The sequence below is a fragment of the Pleuronectes platessa genome, chromosome 12, assembly GCF_947347685.1.
Source record: "Pleuronectes platessa chromosome 12, fPlePla1.1, whole genome shotgun sequence".
Lineage (NCBI taxonomy): Eukaryota > Metazoa > Chordata > Actinopteri > Pleuronectiformes > Pleuronectidae > Pleuronectes > Pleuronectes platessa.
In genome coordinates, this window is record NC_070637.1 from 9,430,569 (window position 1) to 9,454,706 (window position 24,138).

At 43.3% G+C, this 24,138-nt stretch overlaps 1 protein-coding gene across 5 annotated transcripts in view; it reads right to left on the bottom strand.

Moving 5' to 3' along the window:
- Positions 1-443: 443 nt before the first annotated feature.
- LOC128453440 (arginyl-tRNA--protein transferase 1) overlaps positions 444-24,138 on the bottom strand; it is a 54,865-nt gene continuing 31,170 nt past the window's right edge. For all 5 annotated transcript variants that reach the window (XM_053436342.1, XM_053436341.1, XM_053436343.1 and 2 more), the window contains 3 exons: positions 22,138-22,237; positions 8,619-8,739; positions 444-1,367 (listed from right to left, as the gene is read on the bottom strand). In XM_053436342.1, the coding sequence (XP_053292317.1) occupies positions 1,189-1,367; positions 8,619-8,739; positions 22,138-22,237 (400 nt within the window). In that variant the 3' untranslated portion in view covers positions 444-1,188. The remainder of the gene's footprint in view (positions 1,368-8,618; positions 8,740-22,137; positions 22,238-24,138) is intronic.

Consider the following 24,138-nt stretch of genomic DNA (forward strand, 5'->3'; position numbering starts at 1 on the left):
TTTAAAGATGATCAATATGTTTTTTACCTTAAATTATTAATACTAAAATAACTAACGACAGCCGGGTGGCGTTGTTGATGGTGTATGTCATAATTCTGAGACAATGACGTCATCCCCGGCGCAGGGAATATTCGCAGAGTAGTGTCCAAAATCGTTTATTTATTTTCCCGATTAGCTCACTATATAGTCCTATAAATAGTTGTCACTATATACTATAAATATAGTGTATATAAGTAGGAATAGTGAGGGAGTGGGTGATTTCAAACACACAAGTGTCATCCTTCTAAAGTATTTTTTTTCTCTACACAGTCACCAAAGCATTCTAGCTGTTGGGTTTCTCTATGTTATTGTAAAGTTTCAGCCTTAAGATAATGTATGGTGTGATGTGGCGCTATACAAATAAAGTTGAACTGAAATGAAAAAGGAAAGTCAAAAGGTCAAAGCACGGAATAAGCAACTCGTTTATTTGGTTTAATCAAAAGAAACAGATTCAATATTAAATGAAAAGCCAAGAAAGCTATAAATATAACAGACATAAACATTGAAATGGTGACTTCTTTGCTTTACATAAAAATCTTTATTTCTTGGTGTAGTTTGCTTGATGATTTCCGATGCAGAGGGAGCAACTGAGAGCCACCTTCAAAATCACTGGACATTCATTGTGGCAATGCTGACATCAAACCCATATCTGTTCAGGAGAGTTCTCCCCTGTGTGTGGCTGCATGTTCCTCTAGCGACAGGTAGAGGATGGTGCAAAAGGTCAAAGTGATGAAAACGTGATATTAAAATATACACTAGAGGGGCTGTCCCTTGTATGGAGGTAAAAATCTAAGAAAAGGATGAACAAGAGCTTAACTGAGAATGAATGCTGCAAAAATCATTTACTAAAAATCTACTCACAAAATAAATGCAAATGATACATCTCTAATATATGAGGCCAATGAGTGAGTGGCTAAATACATACAGTAGTTACTGCATGGTTCCAGCCTGTGCGGCGCAAAGCATGGTGAACTACAAGGGCGGCAGAAAGCACTTTCACAGACAGTGAGTAGACACAGTCAGACAATAACAAAGACAGACCCACAGTCACACAGCAACAAAGACACACAAACAGTAACAGAAACAGACAGATATGGGACTAGTGTATTCGCCTGTGTTAAAAAGGTGCCGAGGTGTGACGCTGTATGTCTAAGCACGGTAGAGTAAGATCCTTTCAGCACAGTGTTGGCCGAGCAGGCCGGCGAACTCCTGCACCTCCGTCTCGTCGCTGGAGCCTTTACGTTTGCGGGTGTAGGCGGCGTAAGGCATGACGGCCCGTCTGTATAGCACCATCGCTCTGCCCACGTCCTTCAGCGCCCGAGCGTCTCCTGGATACAAGCAGGCACACATGAGAACATAGCAAGGAGTGGAGAGGACACAAAGAGCACAATAAACATTGTCCTGATTTTCCCTCGCTCAATCGACTTCACCTCTGAGTGACTTGGCAGGGAAACGCCATTGTTCCGAGAAGCCGTTGGAGGAGCAGAAACCATTTTTCCCCCCGCAGCACTAATTCCAGGACGGCTCCAAAACCTGGGCTCACGGTGGTTTCATGAGCAGGCAAGTTTCTCTGGCCGTGTTTATGGGAGCCTTGCTCCCCGTTGGCTCTCAAAACCAAGCATCTCATTAGGCCTCGTGTCATGCACTGCCAACCACCACCAGACCAGAGAAAACACTTCTAATCTCAAAAGTGTACGTGTTTAGGAGCTAAGAATGGTCCTCTGGAGAGTACATTGGAAAAAAGGGCGAAAAATGACGACCCTCACACCGAAACCGCTGCCTCCAGGAGTGAGAGGCGAAGCCAAGCTGCCCAACGCTGGTGCCAAGAGGACACGCAAGGGGGAGCACAGCAGGGAGCATCAACGGAGCCAAACGAACCCAGATACAGAGCTAATAGGTATCAAAATCCACTGTCAGCCTCCACCTCAGGATCTTGTATCTCTCTAGAGAATAACATCCAAGCTCTATAGTCACTTTAACTTCCATCTTAAAATACTTTCATCTCTCTACTTAGCTCTTATTCCACTTCTTTTCCAAGTCTTCTTCTTTTTAACCTAAAATATAAAGTGCATATTGTTCCATCTAAAACACACACACACAAAATCTAAACACAATGTGTCGTCCGTTCAGACTGTCCTGTCTGGACCAATCCTGGTCTGGCCTCGCTGAGAGGAAGCAGATCAAAATAAACTTCAGTCCAGGTTCTGCAGTGCGGTGGACCAGCTTGCCAGGCCCATGGCGAGACACATACTGTACGTTGAACAGGAGCGAGTTAGATTTGATATTAATAGAACTCCGGTTCTATTATTCACCACCACTGTTCCCTGTTATGAAACCTATGTGGCTCAGAGCTAAGAACCAGTAGAGATGTGAGCGCACATCTTCCTGCCCATTTCCTCAAATATCCACCAGCGGGCTGCCAAATCCCACCTGGTCATCAAATCAACTGGGAAAGTAAGATTAAGGAGGAAGAATCTGAAAAAAATGCCAGATGTTACGAGATGTACCACGCAACTGAAAAGAAGAGGAGTTGAGTAAAAGCATAAAGCCCACAGGCTCCTCAGCTCTAACACCCTCATCTCCATCAAGATATTTTCATATTTCAACCAAGATTTTAACTACACAGCAAATTCATGTTCTATTTATCAGCCTCCCAGCTCAGTAATGCCCTAACCACTGTTTCCCCGGTCCTCTCCAAAAACTGCTGAGTCACATAATTAAAGAATGCTTGATACAAACTTTTAAATGAAGAAAATCAGCAGTATGGTAAGTCTCACCATGTGGGGAAAAACGTAATTTTAGAAGATGTAAACAGGTTATGTAACGTCCACATGCCCATAATTTTGCTGCATGAAGAATTAATGTGTCCTGAAGGGATGAAAGTGAAAATATCGAAAAGCTGGATGCTTCCTTAATAATTTAAGCTTCCGTCAGTATTGTCTTTCTAAGCACCGCGGGCCTCCTCATGGTTTATATCAATGTGACAGTCCACTTACACAGCAGTTATGCACAGTCACACTGTGTGACAACGTCCCCATGTTGAGATATTAAGTAGTGAACATTTTACAGACCAGCAGCATGAAGCTTTAAGATAGTCCATTAATCCTAACAGTAAAAACAAGCGGAGACCTCCCCCCCCTCTCCTTCCCCCTTACTCAAGAAAATCCAAACATCCGTTCCTCACATAAACAACTTTCCTTTTCTTCTCCAGTCTTTCTGTCCTCCATCCCTGACACCCTCCTCATTCTGAGCAGCTCCAGACCCTGCTCCTGTCAGGCCCACCGGACGTTCAGCGACACACTGCTCGAGGGTCACAGCTCCTCTGGGTTGGGGTTCAAGGGTCGGAGGGAAGAGGAGTGATGCGGGTCGGACGTGGAGTGAGAGGGTCAGGGCCGAGGCTAGAGGCCTCGACACCTCGCCACGCTCCTCTCTCCCTCTCATCCCATCTCCAACCGTCCAAACACCGACTTTACTCTGGACACTGGTCAAAGGCCGGCCATCGGGTTACGACTGATGACTATGACCCAGTGTTGCAAATTCAAAATGGGGCTTACTTTTGAAAAGAAAAAGGCCCAAACTGTAATGTAGTGAGTAAGAAGACTTCCCTTTGACTGGAAGACCTGGGTTCAAGCCCCAGTGTTAGCACACATCCGCTCAGCTGACCCTCAATCTCTGCGGCTGACCATGAATGTTGACCTCCACATTAAAGAAAGCAACTAGAGAATTCCCCTGCAATAAGGACATATCCTGAAAGGACCGATATCCGTCTCCCCAGCCACTCTGAATGGGAAGCAGACAGGCTGAGAGGCAGAAAGCCTGTGTGAAGAGCAGAGCAAAGTGGTTCTGACAGTGAGACAAGATATGAAAGTGTACAGTGCCTTGCATAAGTATTCACCCCCCTTGGACTTTTTCCCATTATGTACTGTTACTAACTGGAATTCAAATAGACTTAAATAAACTTTTTCCCGTTTGATCAACAAAACATGCATAGTACTTTGGAGGTGCAAAATAAATTTTATTGTGACACAAACAATAATGAGAACAAAAAAGTTGACATCTGTTGGGTGCATAAGTATTCACCCCCCTGTGTCAATACTTGGTAGAACCCCCTTTCGCTGCAATTACAGCTGCAAGTCTTTTGGGGTATGTCTCTACCAGTTTTGCACATCTAGAGATGGAAAGGTTTGTCCATTCTTCTTGGCAAAAAAGATGAAGCTCAGTCAGATTGGATGGAGACCGTCTGTGAACCGCAATCTTCAAGTCTTGCCATAGATTCTCTATTGGATTGAGGTCTGGGCTTTGACTGGGCCATTTTAAGACATTAACATTCTTTAATCCAAACCATTCCTTTGTAGCTCTGGCTGTATGTTTAGGGTCATTGTCCTGCTGGAAGATGAACCTCCGCCCCAGTCTCAAGTCTTTTGCAGACTGCATCAGATTTTCTTCAAGGATTTCCCTGTATTTGGCTCCATCCATCTTTCCCTCTATTCTGACCAGTTTCCCTGTACCTGCTGAAGAGAAGCATCCCCACAGCATGATGCTACCACCACCATGTTTCACTGTTGGGATGGTGTGTTCAGGGTGATGGGCAGTGTTGGGTTTTCACCACACATAGCGTTTTGCATTGAGGCCAAAAAGTTCAATTTTGGTCTCATCTGACCAGAGCACCTTCTTCCACATGTTTGCGGTGTCTCCCACATGGCTTCTGGCAAACTCCAAACGGGATTTTTTATGGATCCCTTTCAACAATGGCTTTCTTCTTGCCACTCTTCCATAAAGGCCAGATTTGTGGAGTAGACGACTAATAGTTGTCCTGTGGACAGATTCTCCCACCTCAGCTGTGGATCTCTGCAACTCCTCCAGAGTAACCATGGGCCTCCTGGTTGCTTCTCTGATTAATTTTCTCCTTGTCCGACTCTTCAGTTTGGGTGGACGGCCTCCTCTTGGTAGGTTTGCGGTTGTGCCATATTCTTTCCATTTTCTTATGATGGATTTTATGGTGCTCAGAGAGATGTTCAAAGCTCTGGATATTTTTTTATAACCTAACCCTGCTTCATATTTCTCCACAACTTTATCCCTGACCTGTTTGGTGAGCTCCTTGGTCTTCATGATGCTGTTTGTTCAGTAATGATCTCCAACAAACTCTGAGTCCGTCACAGAACAGGTGTATTTATACTGAGATTAAATTGCAGACAGGTGGACCCTATTTACTAATTATGTGACTTGCAAATGTGACTTGTGAATGCAATTGGTCGCACCAGATCTTTGTTAGGGGTTTCACAGTAAAGGGGGTGAATACATATGCACTCAGCACTTTTCAGATTTTTATTTGTAAATAATTGTGAAATCCATGTAATATTTCCCCCCACTTCCAAATGATGCACTATTTTGTGTTGGTCCATTTCATAAACTCACGATGAAATAAATTTTAATCTGTGGTTATACCATGACAAAATGTAGAAAAGTCCAAAGGGGGTGAATACTTATGCAAGGCACTGTAAGTGTACACAGTAAGAGATAGAAATATAGTGGGGAAAGCAGGTGGCTTGGGGGTAATGGTTGGGTGCTATCAGGGTTGCATTGTCTCCACCACCTACCAGGTAGGTTTCACTGTGCCTTGCTGAAAGCACCGATACTGTGGACACTGTCAAAATGTGTGTGTATGTGTATTTGTGTGGGTGTGTGTGTGTGTGTATATGTGTGTGTTTGTAGTATTGCCTGCTGTTCGCCCTTAAGGTCTAGGGGGTGACTATTTGTGTGACACATTTCTCCAAGTGTTTATCCTGCTGTGCGGACAATGCCCCTACTTCTGTCTCTCTCAAACTGATTATGAATGTGTGTGAGAGTAGTTACATATGTGTCCTGTGAAGTGTGTGTGTGAGCGTACGTACATTCGAGGGAGGCCACAACAAGGCCCTGGGGCCCTCGATGTGTCAGCAACAGGCATGTAATCAACGTAAGCCTGCTTTGGACAGAGTTGTGTAAACTTTAGATTAGCTGTCTTTACACACCTCATTAGGACAGCTCTGTAACCCGGTCACCATTTTAACACATGTCCAGCAACCCAGTTCTCATCCACCCCTGGGTGAAGCGAGTACGGAGCAGGGCTTTACTAAAAAGCCTGAGTAAGAATTAATGGGGATTTTGCAGGCAGTTCTGTCAAAACTGAATTTCTTTACATATAACTTTCTGTGAAGTTAGTTTGAGCATTTCTTAGTCTTTTAGTTGTCAATCTCGTTTGCATGGCTACATTTAAACTAATAACTCCAACCAAGCTTGGCAACCTAAGTATATCTCACTCTAACCAATCTATTCATCCAGCAAAAATGATCCTTGTGTAAGGGTTATTGATAAGGTCAAGATCAATGATGATATATTCTGTTTAATAACTGTTGATCAACATAATTCAGTCATTTCTTTTTGTGGCCATGCATAAAAGAAACTGCAGAAGACACTTCCTATGGAGTAGGAGATTCCTTCACCATTACATGCAGTCAGGAAGTCCCCAGATTTATATAGAGGTTGTAACATGTCTTTATTTATAGGCCATAAATAAGCTACACATTGACAACAATGTGCCATGCTGCTAACCTGCTGATGACACAGGGCAGGTTGACCTGGTCACTGACTGAACACTGGCCATGCTTCTGGAGAATAAATCCTCACCGCCGCTCGTCTGGCAGAGGCCATCGTTAGCCGCAGTTCAACCTCACAATCTTGGCAACAGACCTGAGAGGCCAACCATCAAGACAGCTAGCAATGAAATATAATGGCACTGTGTTCGCTTGGACAGCCAGGCCTGAAATAATGTCCGGCCCCGTCCAAGATCAACATCTCACACAGGACTGGCAGCACCACAAGAGCCACAGACCAACATACGCTGGCCACAGTGGAAATCGCCAACTTCGAGGCCACCACTTTGTCCGCAGTCATTTGTGCCTGCTCAGGGATAAAGAGTGTGATTGACAAGTAAAAGGTGAGACCTACCAGTGGCTTACTGTTAATGGCAATGTTGTAAATGACCAGAGTACTTATAGTACTTTAAATGGCTTTATTTCCCCTGGGTGTGTTGCTTACACCAGCACTTCAAAGACAAAATCTAAAGCCAGGAAATATAAAAAAAGGAGCAGCATCTATTATTCCTTAAAATATGAGTTAAGATTCAGATTGTTTATGGACGGTGCACAAACTTTAGCTCATCATACAATCTGACCCTGCCATAGGGGATGTAGGAAAGGACACTGTGAGAGAAAAATGGCGTTCACCTCTCTGTCAAGTTAAAGTATGACCTCACTACAGTAAAGTCTTAGAACATCCACAGTCATACATCCCTCACTCCTCCCCCACCTGTCTGAGAACCACTCTCTCATTTCAGTGGCAGCGTGCAGCCACCGGCCTCCTTCCCTTTCACTTCTAATTTCTATAAAATCATTTTTATCACGTTTCTCCCGCTCTCTTCCTCCACCTATTATTTTATTACTCCCTCTCAAAGCACCCATCTATCAGTCCCTGTTTACTTGACAATCAAATTCTTGTCTTCTCACATCTCCTATTACTGTCGATCAGTGGCTCTTTTCTGTTTGGTGCCTGATTGGTGATGCAGATTAAAGGGGGAAGAGTAAACGGCCAGTACCTTTGCTCACAATCAATCAGGTTACAAGCACTTACATTATCCACAGTAGGTGTATGAATGTACACATTTAAAACCCATACACGCAATGTAAAGACTATCTCCAAAATACTATATAAAATGCTTTACAGTTTTATTTTATGAAAATGTATTTATCCCAAATCAATTCCTAATATTAAAATTTAGTTTTTGGATTTTATTTGTTAATTTTTCAAACTGTATGAGTACAGAACATACTGTATGTGTGATTCGAATGTGACACTCTCTACATCATTTGATTACATAACTTTTTTTAAAGCTGAGCAGTGATAGACTGTGAGCTGTATAATGCAAAGAAGTTCGGTGGGAGAAGTGGGAGTTGCATGACTCTTACTGCTTATTCACATAAAACCTCCTGGGGCGCAAAAATGCATAATAAACACAGCGGGGTGATAAGGGAATGAGATTTAATGTAAATGGAGACAGAGAATGAATACGTCTCCCTGGCCATGCACCAACACCGAAAACAATTCAAAAGTCTTTGTCAAAACTTTCAAACTCACTTATAGTCTCCCTGGCCTCAGGCTCTGGTAATGGGCGTCTGCCAGTCTACCGTCTCCATGCGGTTTATTACTGCTGATATCACTATTCATCTAATGACAACGCGATCCGTCCATATCGACAGCACTAGCCCTCATCTGACCACGATGAAAGATCACGGGGAGAGAAGACCGTGTGATCAGATCTTCGGGCCCCTGCTCAGTGAGTGAACGTTGGAGACAAGCCCACAGTTCTCAAAACACCATTACGGTGAAACGAGATCAGATATGACCACATGGTTCATGGTTTCCTTGAAAATAGCATGATGAAGAAATGCAGGATCCCATACTGAACTCACAGCAGCAGCTCATTTTAGTTTCTTAAATAAATCATGATAAAAACAGAGTGGAGTTTTATTTGGTTGTTGTACCTGCATCTGGATCCTGGTTGAAGCGAGCGTAGCGGGAGTTCTCCAGCTGCAAGATGCATCGCTCTATTGCTACCCAGGCATAGGTCTCTGGACACAGGAGGTCTGCCGGCCGGTACTGACCCTGGGGAATGAGAACAGGACAGAAGGGGAAGGGGTTACACAAATCAATAATTATTTAGGTTATTGAGCAACAGGAAATGCCAACAATCCTAAAAGGTGAGTGGCTTATCCAGCAAAATGAGTATGAGGATTTAGCTTACTGCAGTTTCATAAATGTGATAATTTATATTGGATATAAGCAGCTTGGGACTTTTTAGTTTTTTGACCATTTGAGCAGTTTCCTGAATTGTATTGACTTATTATTAAATCTAAAAACATCAGGAGAAACTACATTAAAAGAAATAATAATCATTTGGAGTTAAAGGTTTAACAAGCCGTAAACTGACCTCAGGGTGAGGATGAGGGTTGAGTCCTGGTTTGAACAAGGCTGTTTAAGTTTGATTTATGCTTCTCTGTGGCAGCAGTCTTATGTCATCTGCAGCGTTGAGCAGGAATCGTAAACACACAACTGTATTGTAATGTGTGCTTGTGAAACAGGTACAAGTCGGTATTTGACCTAACATTTTGGTTGGAAATGAAACCAAGCTGAACAAGAACAGCTGCAGGGGCAAAGAAATAAAAGTGAGAGAGGTAGAAAATGAATGAAGAGAAGGAAGGGAAAGAGAACGCCATTATAAGGGACCTGCGTTCTATCACATGACCCCAAACAAATACAAACTGCCGAGATAGCTCTGTAAACAAGCAGGCGCCTTTCCAGGCCTGCTGCACTGTCTCAACACGCACAACATTATTTATAGTTTATGTGACATTAAACTTCAGGGCATTTCATGAGCACATCATTTTGGGTCAAAGGGTTTTGGGTGATTACATTTACAACAACTATTGTCATACTGAACTCAGTGCAAGCAAGAAAAAGGAAACACCATCATTCTAAAATGCTGTTATTAAACAAACACTGACCACAGCCGATGTGTCAGTGGGCCTATGTAGGAAATGTGCTGCCTGTTTTTACACACAGGATAGGACAGGAAAAGCAATGACTGCGGAATGCAAAGGATACACTGATAGTCAAGAATTACCCTCAAGGTGGGATCCTCCTCTAGATCCACATTTCTGCTCGACCCTAGAATTAATTAAAGGGCTACAGGTAAAAGGCCAAAAAGTATTACAGGATTCTACAGCTGCCATAGGGGCTGTTTGTAAGAACACACATTAACGAGTCAGTTGCTCTGGACATTTTCCAGAACTTTTTCTGCCAGTCCTGTAGGACTGAGCCCATGTCAGAATACGGCAGGATCAGTTCCAGAAAATTCATATTTAGCAAGTTGGCGTGTTAGGGACATTTCTAACATGAGATGGACGGCGAAACTGAAACCCCGCCCCCCCCCAAAAAAACAAGGATGAAAAAGAGGTGCAAAACATGAAGAAGGCACTGACAAAGACGTAAACTTGGAAAAACACGACATTCGGGAGCTTAACAATAAAGGTCGATGCAGGTGTCAATGTTCAGCAAACAAAGACAGGTGTTTCCCACAGCAGGATTTCTATGTCAAGTCCTGCCTCCTGTATGCTCTACCCAGAGGCCACCGCTCACCTCGATGTTACTGATATCGTTCTCTTGTTGAGAACGCATCTGACGTGGACATTCTCATGCTGCATTCCTCATATATGAAAGTCTGTTCATATCTGAAAATGGCTATATGGTCATTCCAAAAGTGAATGTGCCAATACCAACACACATGGCTGTAAGGAGAAAAACTCAGAGTGAAGCAAAAGACAAAAACATGCTTTAAGTGCTTCTGCTAACAGATGGATCGAGGTGGAATGCTGTGAATCTGTAACTGCGACGGACACACACATTGATCGGATGCTCTCCGTGTCCCAACAACCTACAACCTTCTACAACTGTCAGCAGTCAGCTTGGCACTCTCACACTCTACCTCACCTCTATACACTCTTTCAACACTGCAGTGGAACACACACTCTCCCACACTCACACACCTGCTCAGCAGGAGTTCCTGCTATAGGGCCCAGCAGCCTGGCATTGTACTTCAACTCAACCTGGGGGAGCAGAGGGAGGGTGGAAGCAGAGAAAGGGCGCTGGAGCAGAATGTGAATGGATCAGCCTTTAAAGAGAAACTGGAAGACTTTCTGCAGCTTGTCTCAGAATGCATCAGTGGAAGAAATAAGGTGGATCCTTGCAGGCCTACAGTTTGTGACTACAGAGTGAAATGATATATCCAGTCCTCTGCTGTGAAGTTACAGCAGAAAGAGAGGCCTATCTAACCTAAATGAGACTGAGTCTGCTAACGGCAAAGGCCCAATCCCTCTTTTCTCCCCCTGAAAAGAAGAAAGGATGCAGAGTGGGATGAAGAGTATGAAAGGACATAGCTATTAGTGGTCTGGACAGAGGAGAGAGAAAAGAAGAAAGGAGGAATAAAATGAAAAGCTTGATTTTCCACTATCTATCTGTCAGCTTCTGTTTTTTATTGGGCTGACTTTCTTTATCTTCCCTCTCATTTTTGTTCCCCTTCCCCAGGTTGGCTCGAAGGCCCTGTAATTCATGGCAGCCCCTGCAGCTTCCTTGGCTCGCCCTTCAGCCCTGCGTTTTCTGCCTTTGCCGCAGCTTGCTCACATCATCCATCTCTTAATCTAACAGTTACTTACAGAATACCAACAGAGAAGGTATTGGTTTTCTCAAACTTCGATTCTTTGTGGAGAAGACTGATGAGCCAAGTTCAACCAATCTAATAACTGAACATGAAATGGCCCTTTCTTACAAATCTATGTTGCTGATGGGCTGTTAGCTCAGCTATAAAGAGGCCCCAGAAAAAGCCATTTTCACACATGAACTCTGCAAAGCAGCAGGAGATTCTCAGCTCAGACACATTCCCCACATAGAATTCTCCAGAGCGTTAAGGCGAGGGGTGGTGCCAGGGTAGAGCATGCAGGGCGCAGAATGTAACAAATTAATTATGGTGCAGAAATCACATGTTTTTGTTTACCACACATCAACGTCAGCATTGGCCTTCATCACCACAGGCTCTTTTGACATCTTTGTCGGTGTCATCTACGTTGTGACGCTGCTTTTTCCCCTAGAGATGTGTTTTTTGTTTTTGCATTTGTTAGAAACGTCAATAGCACAGCCTCTCATTCATGGTGAACCCTTTCCTGCTGTTTTCTCACATGGGGTTTACTAGGGGGCTGGCAGAAAAAAACCTGCAGCCTCTCACTTGGGTTCGTACATACAGCCCCTCCAGAGAATGTCAGGAGATTATCCGAAGTTCAGTGCATATCTGAAAGCAACTGAGGTGTAGTGGGACTACGTGGGAATCCCCAAAAAGCTAAAAGTTTTTGTGCGAGTATACGTGTTTATTATAGTATGTGTACACCAGGATATGTGTGTGTCTGATGGCTATGCTGCCACAGATAAACAGGATGAGGCTTTCCAGACAAGGGCTTGGTCCCCCTCTCTTCAGTAGCTCTATTCCTCCCTTTCTAAATACCCAAACCCTCCCACACAATCCAATCCGTCACCATCCTTCCCTTCTTCCTTCGCTTGCAAGTCCAGACCGATATGGCGGTGATGCAGATGACTGACAACCTTTGAAAGGCTTGTTTAGCGAGACGGCGGGGAGAGACGGAGACGAACAAATGAGCGGAGAAAGAAGAAAACTTGTACAGCTTTGGCTGCCATCAGAGGTGTGAGGAAACGAGATGGCGATAGGAGCAAGACGGGAAGGGAGGAGAGGAAAATTAGGTGCAGATGAGTAGAGGGATGGTATTTAAAGTAAATGGGACATAAACTGAGGGGAGCTGATGGAAGTGATAGGAGCCGTGTGAGTGCCAGGACAGATGATGTTGGAAGCCTGGGAGGAAGAGGGAGGGCTTGGAAAGAGACAGATAGAGGGGAGGTGGGGATATGAGCAGATTCAATAGTTGCCACATAAAGAGGGGGAAACTTAACAAAATGGAAACTGTACATTTACAAGTGACAGAACCCTCTGAGTCATCGAAACCTAGTGTTATGATGATGTACGTGCAGAGGTCACTGTTTATAGGAAAGCAATATTCTGCAGTGCAAATTTCACAGTGAACTAAACTTTAACAACGCAGAGAGGAAAATTACTCAAACCTCATTGAAATAACAAGCTGCCCCAGTGTAAACAATTACACAACCTCCATCATCAGTAAATAAACACATATCTCCACACAGCTGGACACGCAGTTGCTCAACACTTTGGAGATCTATTATCACTCAGAGCCCCTCTGTGACACAGCATCACCCACTCTTTCCAGGCCACACAGGGTTTATTCTCATTCAGGGAGCAGAGTGAACTTTATGACCAACGCATAACTGTCACCTTCTTCCTCTCCTTCAATGTGCGCCCTGCCCTGTCTTCAAGTTCTGTCTTGTTATCTCACACCTCTCATGATAGGGAGGATGCCCCAGGCCTGTACCTATGATTTATATGAAAAGCAATTAATCAGACACATAACTTGAGTGTTTCACTGCGGCTGAGGACTTATCATGAAAACCTACACCTCTCTTCAGTCCTCTGCGCCTTTTCTTCCTCTTGACCTGACTAGAAATCAGGCAAGCAAGTTGTGGTTAGTGTAGCGCGCAGGCAATTGTGATGAGATTTTTTCACAATATATATATATATATATGGATTAATCAATATGATGAGAAAATGGAAAATTTTAAAACTTAAAAGCAAGAGCAGGCTATACTTTTAAAGAACACATCAAACCCCCTCCCAATCAGCCTGACAACTACTGGGACGTGAAGAGGATTTAAAAAAAATTAATATAAAGTGTTTCAGAAACAAATGACCAACCTTAAGTAAAACACAGATCTTAGAAAAACAAACAAACTACCATTTCTCAGGGGGAAAACAATGCTCCTTAGCATCTCAGACACAATAGGTCTAAAATGTCCAAAAGTGGGTTGAGGGTCGGAAATACAGTCCATGGAAACAAAACAAGTGATTTTATCATTATTCCAGATATAAAATGCAGATATACACGCTTATGGAAGAGCCCTAAGTACCTTCATATCTTCCATTAGAGGGAGACTTTTGGATGATCTTACTCATCGTTTTATCATCACACAGCAGAGTCACAATTCAGTGGTCCTCGTTCAGGATTGGTGGATGAGACCAGGAGAAAGGAGGTGGACTCGTCGCGGTATTCCCTGCCTCCATCTGCGTTACTTTACACCCACATCTGCTGCTGATTTCCTGCTCAAATCTCCAGTTGAGTTTTCACCCACACTACCCCATAGCTGATGTGTCACAGTGTATGCATGTGCACAAGTCAGACACTGTGCACAAAGTCTAAATGCAGTCTACACGAGTCTATCCTTGTAAACAGTATCAGTACAGCTCAAATCACTTGAGGAAAGAGCGTTAAGTTATACAGTAATCTGCTGGTCTACTGAACGCCTAATTAAGAGTGAGACAGAGTGGCTCCAAGAGTATGATGCAAGACTGGTCGCAGAATAGATGAGGTCACTAATGTAAGACCCTCTTTGGCTCTAGCAAAAGATATATTATCCAAAAATAACGTGCAATACAAAAAGGAACCGTTTTTATTATATGATAGGCCAAGCTTGGACACAATAGTGAATAGGATATTATGTCAGGATAAGCCTATATATTGATCCGGCACTCTTAGAAAGAAATGAACATTTGACCCAAACAGACAAATGTCACATTTGTGGCCTCTTCAGAGTATGTTATTCAACTGGCTGTCACCCGGGACGTGACTGAACTGGGAGGGTGTACAAAGAGGCCTAGTGTGACCCAGTGGCAGGCAGATCTAACCTGGACTGTCCCAGGCCAGCCCTCTGACCCAGGGTCACATTCAGCCGATCTTAGCCAAAAAACAATAAACACAGACCTTGATCCCTACATCCGTACTCTCTCTTAAACTTAAAGCTCTCACAATACACCCCCTCTATAGTCTGAGGACTGTTGAAACACACACATTCTGTCCAGACAAGGGGCCGAGGCTGGGGGGGGGGGGGGCTGCTGACGGACACATGTAAACAGCGAGGTTCACACAAACAAATGCAGCTTGACAAAAAGCAATAAAAACCGAGCAGCCTGGACAGGGGGAAAGCACCAATGAAAGACATGTCCAAACAAGGTGTCTCTCAGAAAAGAGGCCCACACAGATGCACATTCACCACAGTCTGTGACTATATGTAAATATGCATATGTGTGAGGTATACGAGTGACTGCTCTGAACATGTCTGGTGTCTGAGTTTTGGGAGATTTACGCTTACTGCTGCTGTTTAAACACTCGGGGCCCGCCAAGGCCTTTTCACCCTGCTCAACACATTACCACAGAGCGCCCTTCAAATAAAGCTTCCAGGCTGGTAAGTCTCCCCCTTGGGCCCCTATACAATCCCCCCTTCCATCCATCCCACTCAGTCCCAGCACTCCCTCGTCCTGGCTATGCGTCACGGCTCCACGGATGACAGGTTAATGAGGAGAAAATATTTTTACAGGATCGCATTTCGACGAAGCCCTGAGAACCAATGGCAGCACTTTTATGGGCATCAGCTCACAGACTGGGTACTTTTATCTCTTTATCTCCTCTGGCTTTATGGGCAGGCGAGCTCTTACGCCTGTCTGACACAGACCACAGCTTACTGACTCGTAGTGAGAACTGCAGACTCTAATCTTGGTCTTAAAACTCCACTTCGAACTTCTGAGTGTTAGAAGTTAGCGGCCGTCCACCCACACTCTGAATAAATGTCTGAGTGCATTTATGAGACCAGCTTAGTCTGTCCAGCAGTGCTTATCAAAGATCTGAATGCATTCCCTTGTCAAAAAGAAGCCAGGCATTACAGACAAAGTGGTGCAGCTGCAGCAGATTTGAAAAATAAATAGTGGCAAAGGTAATGGCAAGGCAAACACCTCAGCCTGGCAGCTAGAGGGCTCTGGATCAGCTCAGCATGACAACATCTCTAAACTTGCATTTTTTCGCCCTTGTGACCTTCACACCTCCCCCTTGCACTTACCCTCTCTGCCACCCGCCTTCACCTAGCTCCGTTCTTCCACCAGCAGTGAGACTGAATAATCTGACCTGACCTCTTGAACTATGCCCCGTCAGCTCCTCACCCTGTCAGCACTCCTGCTAGGGGGTGCCATGCCAGGACCGCCCCCAGACCGTGCCGTGGCCTGCAAATGATTTGTTAAAAACACAACCGTGGCAGGACGTTGGGAAAACAAAAAGAGATGATGAGGCATAAAAGAGAAGAAAAATTATCAAAATTTTTAAACAAATGTTACTGCTGAGAGGTGCACTGTTGGTGGTCTCCTGTCGAGCTAAATCAAACAATGAATTTTCTGTCAGAAAGGCTCCAATTTAAAACAGGGGGAGAAGAGGGGAGAAAACTGGAAAGCAACGAAAGGCTTTAGCTTGTAAATTTCATTTTCATTTTCAACGGGTGAAAATGGACCTGCTTGGCTTTGATCTTATTTTGATGGGCACTGGTTTTGATGGGCATATTGTTGGATAGTATTGCAATTGGCAGAAAAATGCTGTCCGAAAAGCAACTGAATACTGCTTAATCTAAGGAAAACGAGAGAGCAAAACCAACAAGAGAGCTAAATAAGCAAAGTATGATGGTAAACACATGAGAAAAGCCATTAGCTTCAACATGGAACCCTGCACTCACCTCTGTAACTTTATACCACCTCTATTTGAGCTAGATTAAATGAACAAAACGTGTTTCAAAGCTTTATCGCTGAATGAAATCAGTTGAAGGTTTTTTCAGACTGATCCCTACTGTCTCTATCAATCTTTCATCCCAACCAGCATGATGGCGGGTTTCCTGAGCAGTTGTTGAAAGGAGCATGGAAAGAAACAGAAGGGGTGGCTGCATTGTGCCTGGACACGTAGGACCTGTGGAGCGTTAACCCACTGCTCAACACAAACACTGATGAACACTGTAAACTTTTCCAACTACTCATCAGATTAAAAGGCTTATAATGTTTATGCCCAGAGCAAAACAGTAGACAATCATAAACATGGGATAGAAATGCCCTTATGAAAAAGGTTGTGCACTAGTATGGGAAACACCCACCTCTAAATGCCTCAAACGCACTCACTGTCATTCTTAATCTGCCCAGATGTACAACAAGTGACGCGTAGAATGTGAGGTCACATTCGCACACATAACATACTGTCTGAATGGGCCCCTTCATGTGAATAACATGCATGCAGAGTCCCGATAGCTGTGGCTGAGAGCCTTTTAGCATGTCATAGCCTGCCTCTGCGTACCTGGAGAGGTGACAGAAAGTTTGAGGCAAAAGTTCATTATATTAACATATGCTGCTGGTTATTCATACTAAGATATCGAGGTGTTGCTCTGTCAAATGTTCAGAATTGACTTTACTGACTTTTAAATGAAATCTGGAAGAAACAGAATGAAAACTATGAGAATCAACTTAAATCAAAGTTTACTTAGTGAACGTCTGTCTGCTGTGTGCCTTAGGAAATGAGGTGCGATGTACATGCCTGAGCTGGGAGTCACTCCGTTGTGTCTAATTGATGTCATGATAATTTAGCTCATGCTGCAGGTGACAGAAAAGCCCACAGGCACACACTAATTAAAGTAAACATTAGCATACCAGCAACTGACTGAGATTAACATCAACTTCTTCAGTATCCTCACACACTGTTCCCACACAGTGGCTGCAGACACCTGGGTACATGAATTTCAGGTCTGCTGAATTCAAAAGCTTCGGCCATGTGGAAAACTGGTGGCTGTTTCCAGAGAACCCACCGGCTCTGTGTCACAATTTGTTGTTTGTCGGCAAGGAGGAGTTGGGTTGAAAGGGAACGGGGCTGCAGCTGCAGCGAAAGGCCTTTTAAAAGTCAGGGAAGTACCACCGGGAAACGAATAGTCCTTTTCATCTTGCCTCCTTTTCTCATTTGGCACACATTTTGTCACTTCTCTACTTTTTCTCTCTCCATCTGCCCTCTTCCTCCTCTTTCGCTCACTCCTTCATTCTTTCTCTGTGTGGAAAATGTAATGGTTTCCTGGGCTCAGAGCGAGACATTCTTTCACTGTGAACAATAATAACAAGAGTAAGAGCCTCTTCATGTGACTCGCTCACTCCCTCAGCAAAGTGGGTAAACCTGGTATTCTGTCTGTGTGTGTGTATTCTCTCTAAGTGTATGTGTGTGTGAGTGTGTGGTTGGGTGTGTGTACGTGCAAGTGTTTCATGTGTTTAAACCAGGTACTGCAGACTGGTAAAGCAGACTGGGTGACCGCCTCATTTATTATCATCAAAGTCTGCTTATTCAGTACTTATGTCAAAGTAACTGACACAGACAAGAGCTCAGGCATGCATACATCTCTGTGAAGCAATGGAAAATCACTATAACGCCACATGGATCTATTACTCTTTGTTCTGTCCAGAATAAAGACGTGGACATTTATCAAACAAAAGCTTATGAAACTCTCTTACAAGCTGCTTAAACTGGATGGTGGAGTTACTGGAGGACAAAGACATTTTAAGAAAAATAAGTAAGTCCAAATCCAGGTTATGGCAGTTGTTTAGGTTTTAGAATAATGTAGATCATGTCAAGAGGTGAAGTCAACCTCAGGTACTCTTAAACTATTCGAACATAAACCAAGTTTGTATCCAGATATAGACAAACTACATGTTTTGATGGTGGCCAGAACAAGATATGTATGAGCGCTTCAGTCCCCAGGCAGATGTACATTTTCTGTGTTTGACCACAATCAAAACCAATAAGCTACAAATCTGGTGCATAGCATTTTATGCAAATAGGAAGGAGCCAGAGATCTTGGCTTGCTAACCCACAAAGTTTCAGAGTCAAGGCATGAGGACGGTTGACTCGTAGCAGCACATGAGAGGCATTGTGAAGAGTGGCAGGAGGGCCAAGACCTTTGGTCTCTCTTAGCCTCCAACTGCTTCACCTTCTGCTCTCTACAGCTCAACATCAGAGGGCGAGGGAGGGCCAGGGAGGGCCAAAGGACTAGGGACAGTAGCCAGGGGCAGGATGTCACGTCTAACTCTGAATCCAATAGCCAAACCAACAAGGCTCTGTGGGACGCTCCGTCCCAGCAATGAGAACAAAGGAGAGGGCCTGACACTGGCCAGGCAGTCCTCTGTTCCTGGCTGGACTCCAAGTCTTCTAGGACCCTTTAAGGCTGCACTACAGGACCATGTCCAGGCTTTGGCACTGCTAAGATGTTTTCATCCCATTGCACATGGCGCAGTTCCCCTGGGCATGCAGGGATGTGACCTGGCAGAAAGGACTTTCTTCCCAACACAAGAATACACAGAGTCCAGTCTCAGACTGGAGCTTTACACTTTCCAATCCTGAACACAAAAGGCAACAGCTCAGGTGGAGGCTTAAAGTGTTAACTTACTACTAGTTTTCAAAAATTAGTTCACAATGCCACTGGTATCAGTTACACAAACAATGCAGCTCAATTACTCCTCAAGGAATTAGAGCACCAGCGAGGAAACTGGTTTTAGTTTTATTATCAGTATAGCATTTTAGTGGAGTTAAATAAGGTCCACAAAGCTTCTGAAATTCAAAACGATTGATGACTTCACTGTGATTTGAATCACACATCTCAAGTTGAATGTTTCCTATACACACTTAGTGTTTTTAGAATTTGTTCCCAAAAACATTTCTGTTCAAATAAAAATGTTTAAATAAAGCATGATCAAATTTTTAAATCGCTCTTAAAAGATTAGCGTATGTTTTCCTCATACTTTAAAAAAAAACATTTTCAGTGTTCACAGGGAATCTTTCATGGATCTTGATGAAAGTGTGTGAAGCTTAGTCCTGCTTGATTGAATTTAAGGGGACTGTTGGGGCTTGGCGGAGATATACAGTCTTTCTTGTTATTTAGTATTTTATATTTATCCAAACCCCACCTAGAATGCACAGAGGGTCCAAAAAGAAGGGGCCATTTTGTTTTGAAACATCTCCACATTACTTTGGATTTGGTCTTAGAAAGCGATGGGTACAGAGAGTTCCCAAAGAAGTGGCAAGTGGAAAAGAGGGGGTGGATGGATAAAATGGAGAGAGGGAGTAGTATTGAAGGAGCTTGAGTGGTGTCCAGCGGGGTTCAAGTGTTGGTGTTTTGGTCCTTAAAGAAGCAAGCAGCAGGACTGAGATCCAGATCCAGTAAACCCCCTGCAGAATAACAGTGGAGTTTAGGGGCTCCCCCATTTTAGAGACTGGAACAATTCCACGGTATGTCTGTGCATTAATGAACTACTCTGCCTCATATGCAAATCAGACAATGGAGTGAGAGACTGTGCATGCGGTGGGAGTGTGTTTGAGCGTGGGTGTGTTTCTGTGGGAGTTTGAGAGCCCAAAGGTGGGAACTGGGCAACCTTCTCACCCTTGTACTGTGTTCCTCCAAAAAGAGAAAAATGGGAAAAAGTGGGGAGGTTGTGAACAAGACACTGCAGTGGCCGACACACAAAAACAGATATGGGGGGTTGAGGAGTAAATGCCAGCACAGGGAGGGGGGGTTAGGTGCTGTGGTAACAGCGGTCTCAGACAAACACTGTGATCAAGATTCAACGCACAGGCGCATAAGCAGAGCACACACACACGCACACACACACACACACACACACACACACACACACACACACACACAGAGAGAGAGAGAGAAAATGGGCAGAGCACTATGCAAACGCTAAAACAAGATGTAAATGGATACAAAGATGTGGCACTTTGCCATAATCCCCAACAAGACATCACTCTCCCATGGGCACAAAATAAAAGCTCAGGGAAAATCTGAATGAAATGACAGAGAAATAGAGGAATTAGTAAATGAAAGAGAGAAAGAGATGAATGGTAAAACTTGGTCAATCTTGGCCAAACTAATGGAATTGCTTTCTTCTACTGTCCTCCTAACGTGATGGATCTTTAAGTGCTGTTTGTTGTGAATGTTGGTGAATCGCAGGATCTAAAGGGCACCGATTATATGCGTGTAAAAAATACACATATATATCTCTGTATATGAGCTGCACATCTCTTGCTTGTGCGCTGCTGTTACAGGCCTGACCTCCCTCTCAACCTTTAATGTCTTCAGCAGGCCTGTCCTCTCTTCATTCCTTGTACCTCCCCTCCATCCCTTTTTCCCCTGGAACTCTCTCTGTCTATACGCGGATTCCCTCCATCAAATTACTTAATATTTCTCCTTGTTTATCTTTGGGTTTATGTCATATGAATACGCTGTTTAGGTTTAACAACCTTCCCATTTGAAACTGAGAATATAATGAACCTTAAATGTATGTATATTGAATTTCTATGTTTAGATTTAGCAGCACCACACACGTTTTTACTGTATCTTCTTAAAGTAAATAAGCAATCCTTAACATCAATAAGATATGTACAGTTTTTATGAGGCACACCTGTACACATAATTTGAACATATAGATATTTATCAATATACATTTATCTTTATAAGTCTTTCGCTATTTAACTTTTGTCTGGTGTGTAAAACACGGCTTCTTAATTTTGTTACACTCTGCAATAAAAGGAATACTTTTCTATTCTATCTCAATAGAGACAAAAATATCTGACAGTGATCAACACCTATCTTGAAATTGCCACAGCCTGGCATCATCCTGATTTGCCAATGGAACAGTTTAACTTCAGTGCACTTCTCTGTGTCCTGTTATACTTACATATCAATTATTTTCTAAAAGTTTCTATTTGATAACCTTTATTTTTGACTGTTGTCTGATTGTGCACATGCATAGCAGCATCATCCTGATGAGCCCATGAAACACGGTCTTACTGTCTGTCCTGTTACACTGACAATCCAGAACAGATCATCTCTCATGTACAGAGAGATGCTGTGGAAGTGAAGCTCAGTGTGAAACATCAAAACAAGAAACAGACAGAGCAGAAATATTTGTCTCATGCAAAATGGGCTTGCTCATCAAAATGTTAGTCATCGTTCATTGTGACATTTTTGGGGAGCGAGGGACGTTTCAGTGAAATATTATAAACAAAGCTTGGAAAATTACTTTTAAAAACTGTCCATCCATATGAACCAGTTGTCATTATCAGTTTAAAAGAAATAAGAATTTACAGACAGAAGAGGAACATAAAATTGTCAGTGATGCCATCAGCTTTTCTTATGGCCAAGACAAAACCAGTAAAGGTTTTAGTCAGACTATGAGCTGGTATACCAAAAGTCCTGTCATTCTTCCCGAAAATTTCAAATATCAAAATGTACAACTACTGTGAGACTAAGTAAAAAAATACAATGTAAACTTAGAAAAACTTATTCTGTATCAACCTTGTGGGTACACAGTTTTTTTTTTTTTCCAATTTGAATGTAATTTTGTGACAACATCAAGATCATATATGGAGATGGTGTTATACACAGTTTAAAACATGAGAACTGTGTTGCAGTAATTCATACCTTATAACGCATCTTGGGACAGGAGTGTATGTAGAAGCCCAGGTAGTAGTAGGACAGCTTGGGGGACTGTTTCTGCAGCTGGCGAGTGAAAGCAATCTCCCTGTGGTGGAATACACAGAAACATACCTGTTCAGAGGAGGACTGCAAAGACACGCACATGCTTCATTCCTTCAGAAACAGCACGCACGCACACACGCCTACACACACACACACACACACAGTTGTCGGTTGGTGTTTATTTCATGGTATGATGGCTGAAGTTTACAGTTTTTTTTGTCAATCCCGGATGGAGATGCACTGCAGTGAGCACGGGTTTAAGATTTACTATCATAATCACAATCAAATCATGCATAATCATGTTTGCATTGAATTTTCAATTTGTTTATGTCAACAAAACAAACTACATAATTTTAAACATACATTATATAAAGTTTGTGGGAATTAAAGCAAAATAGTTTTCATTGTGTTTTAGAAGCACAAATATATCCACATCCAGACGTAGTGAAGGTTCATTTTGAATATATTGAAGAATATAATTCTTTATGTGTAAATGAACATGAAGAAAATAAAACAGGCATTTGCAGCTCTACCTAGAGCAGTGCCCAAGCCGAGGAAGTAAACACCCACTCTCAAAAAGGCAGCTTTTCTTGGTCTCATTTCATTACACAAAAACAACTGCCTTCTCTAACAGCATTGAGTCCTTGGATGGAAAAGAAGGTGGTGAAGAAAGAGGGATAGAGCGCATTAAATAAAGATTTAGAACCTGGAAGATTTATTCAGCTTCTTCAAATACAGTAAATGTCTTGCTGGCTTTATTTTTCATCAATAGTTTCTTCCTTAATTGCATCCTTTTAGTAAAAGCCTTTTTCCCCCCCTTTCCCTCCACCATTTCCTTCACTATTCCATAACTAAATTCCAGCTCCTCTTTCTTCTCGCTTTTTGTTTCACTCTTCCTTCCACCCCTCCGTGTTTCACCCGCTCAAATGGAACGGGGAGCCTTCCCTTTCTTACAACACTTAGGAGAGAGAGAGAAAAGAGGCCTTAAAATAAAATGGATGCACTGAAAATAAGACATGGGACAAAGCAGGCCAAGCCAGGGAGGGGGAGAGGGAGAGGGAGAGAGAGCAGGAGGAGAATATAAAAGAGGAGGGTCAAGAAAGAGAAAGGGAGACAGAAGAGAGGCAGCTAGAGCGAGGTGCTAGAAGGTCACCCGCTTGCTGCCAGGTTCCTGGGTTCCCATCCCCTCTCCACAAAAGGGCCCGGCAAGCCTGAATTGGGGGAGGGGGGTCAAGAGAGGCGAGGGGCCCATTCACAAAAAGCCCTGCACCCCCACCTTCACTTGAAGCCTTCACACCCCCACCTCAACCCCCATGGCAGCAGCTTGAGTCCACCATTATCCCCTCTTCAGCCATCTGACACTCCAGCACAAGCCAATTATCAAGCCCTCTGCTCCCGCACAGCTTCGCTCATACTGATGTGCATACACATACACACCCAGACACAAAGGGCCCATAATGGTGCACAACACGAGGTGCTTACTGCAGCCTCACATGCATGTGGAAACATTTCATTACAAAATACTACAGGAATAGTGTTGATTAGCTAGATATAAAATGCAAAGTGAGCTATAGCGAAGGGAAGCACACAGAGGCTTGTTTAGCTGAAGGAGATTTGCTGGAAATCACACTGCAACTGTGTGTTCCTAATATAAATTACTAGGGATGTCCCAAGTCAGTCTGCAGGATTAAGTTGGGGCCATACAGATTTGATGGAAAAGAAATGGCAAACGCAGAAGCTGATCCAATCATTTTCAACCCCCTGTTTGTTTGCTCTAGCAAAGTAGCTCCATCAGGGTTTTTAAAAAACTTAAAATCAGCTGCACAGAATTGCACAGAATTAACATAACAGCAGTTTGCAGTTCCAGTCAACAATATGAAAGCATGCTGCAACATGTGTATGAAGCGGTTTGGGTATTAAAGAAAACGTTGCTTTACACCTGCT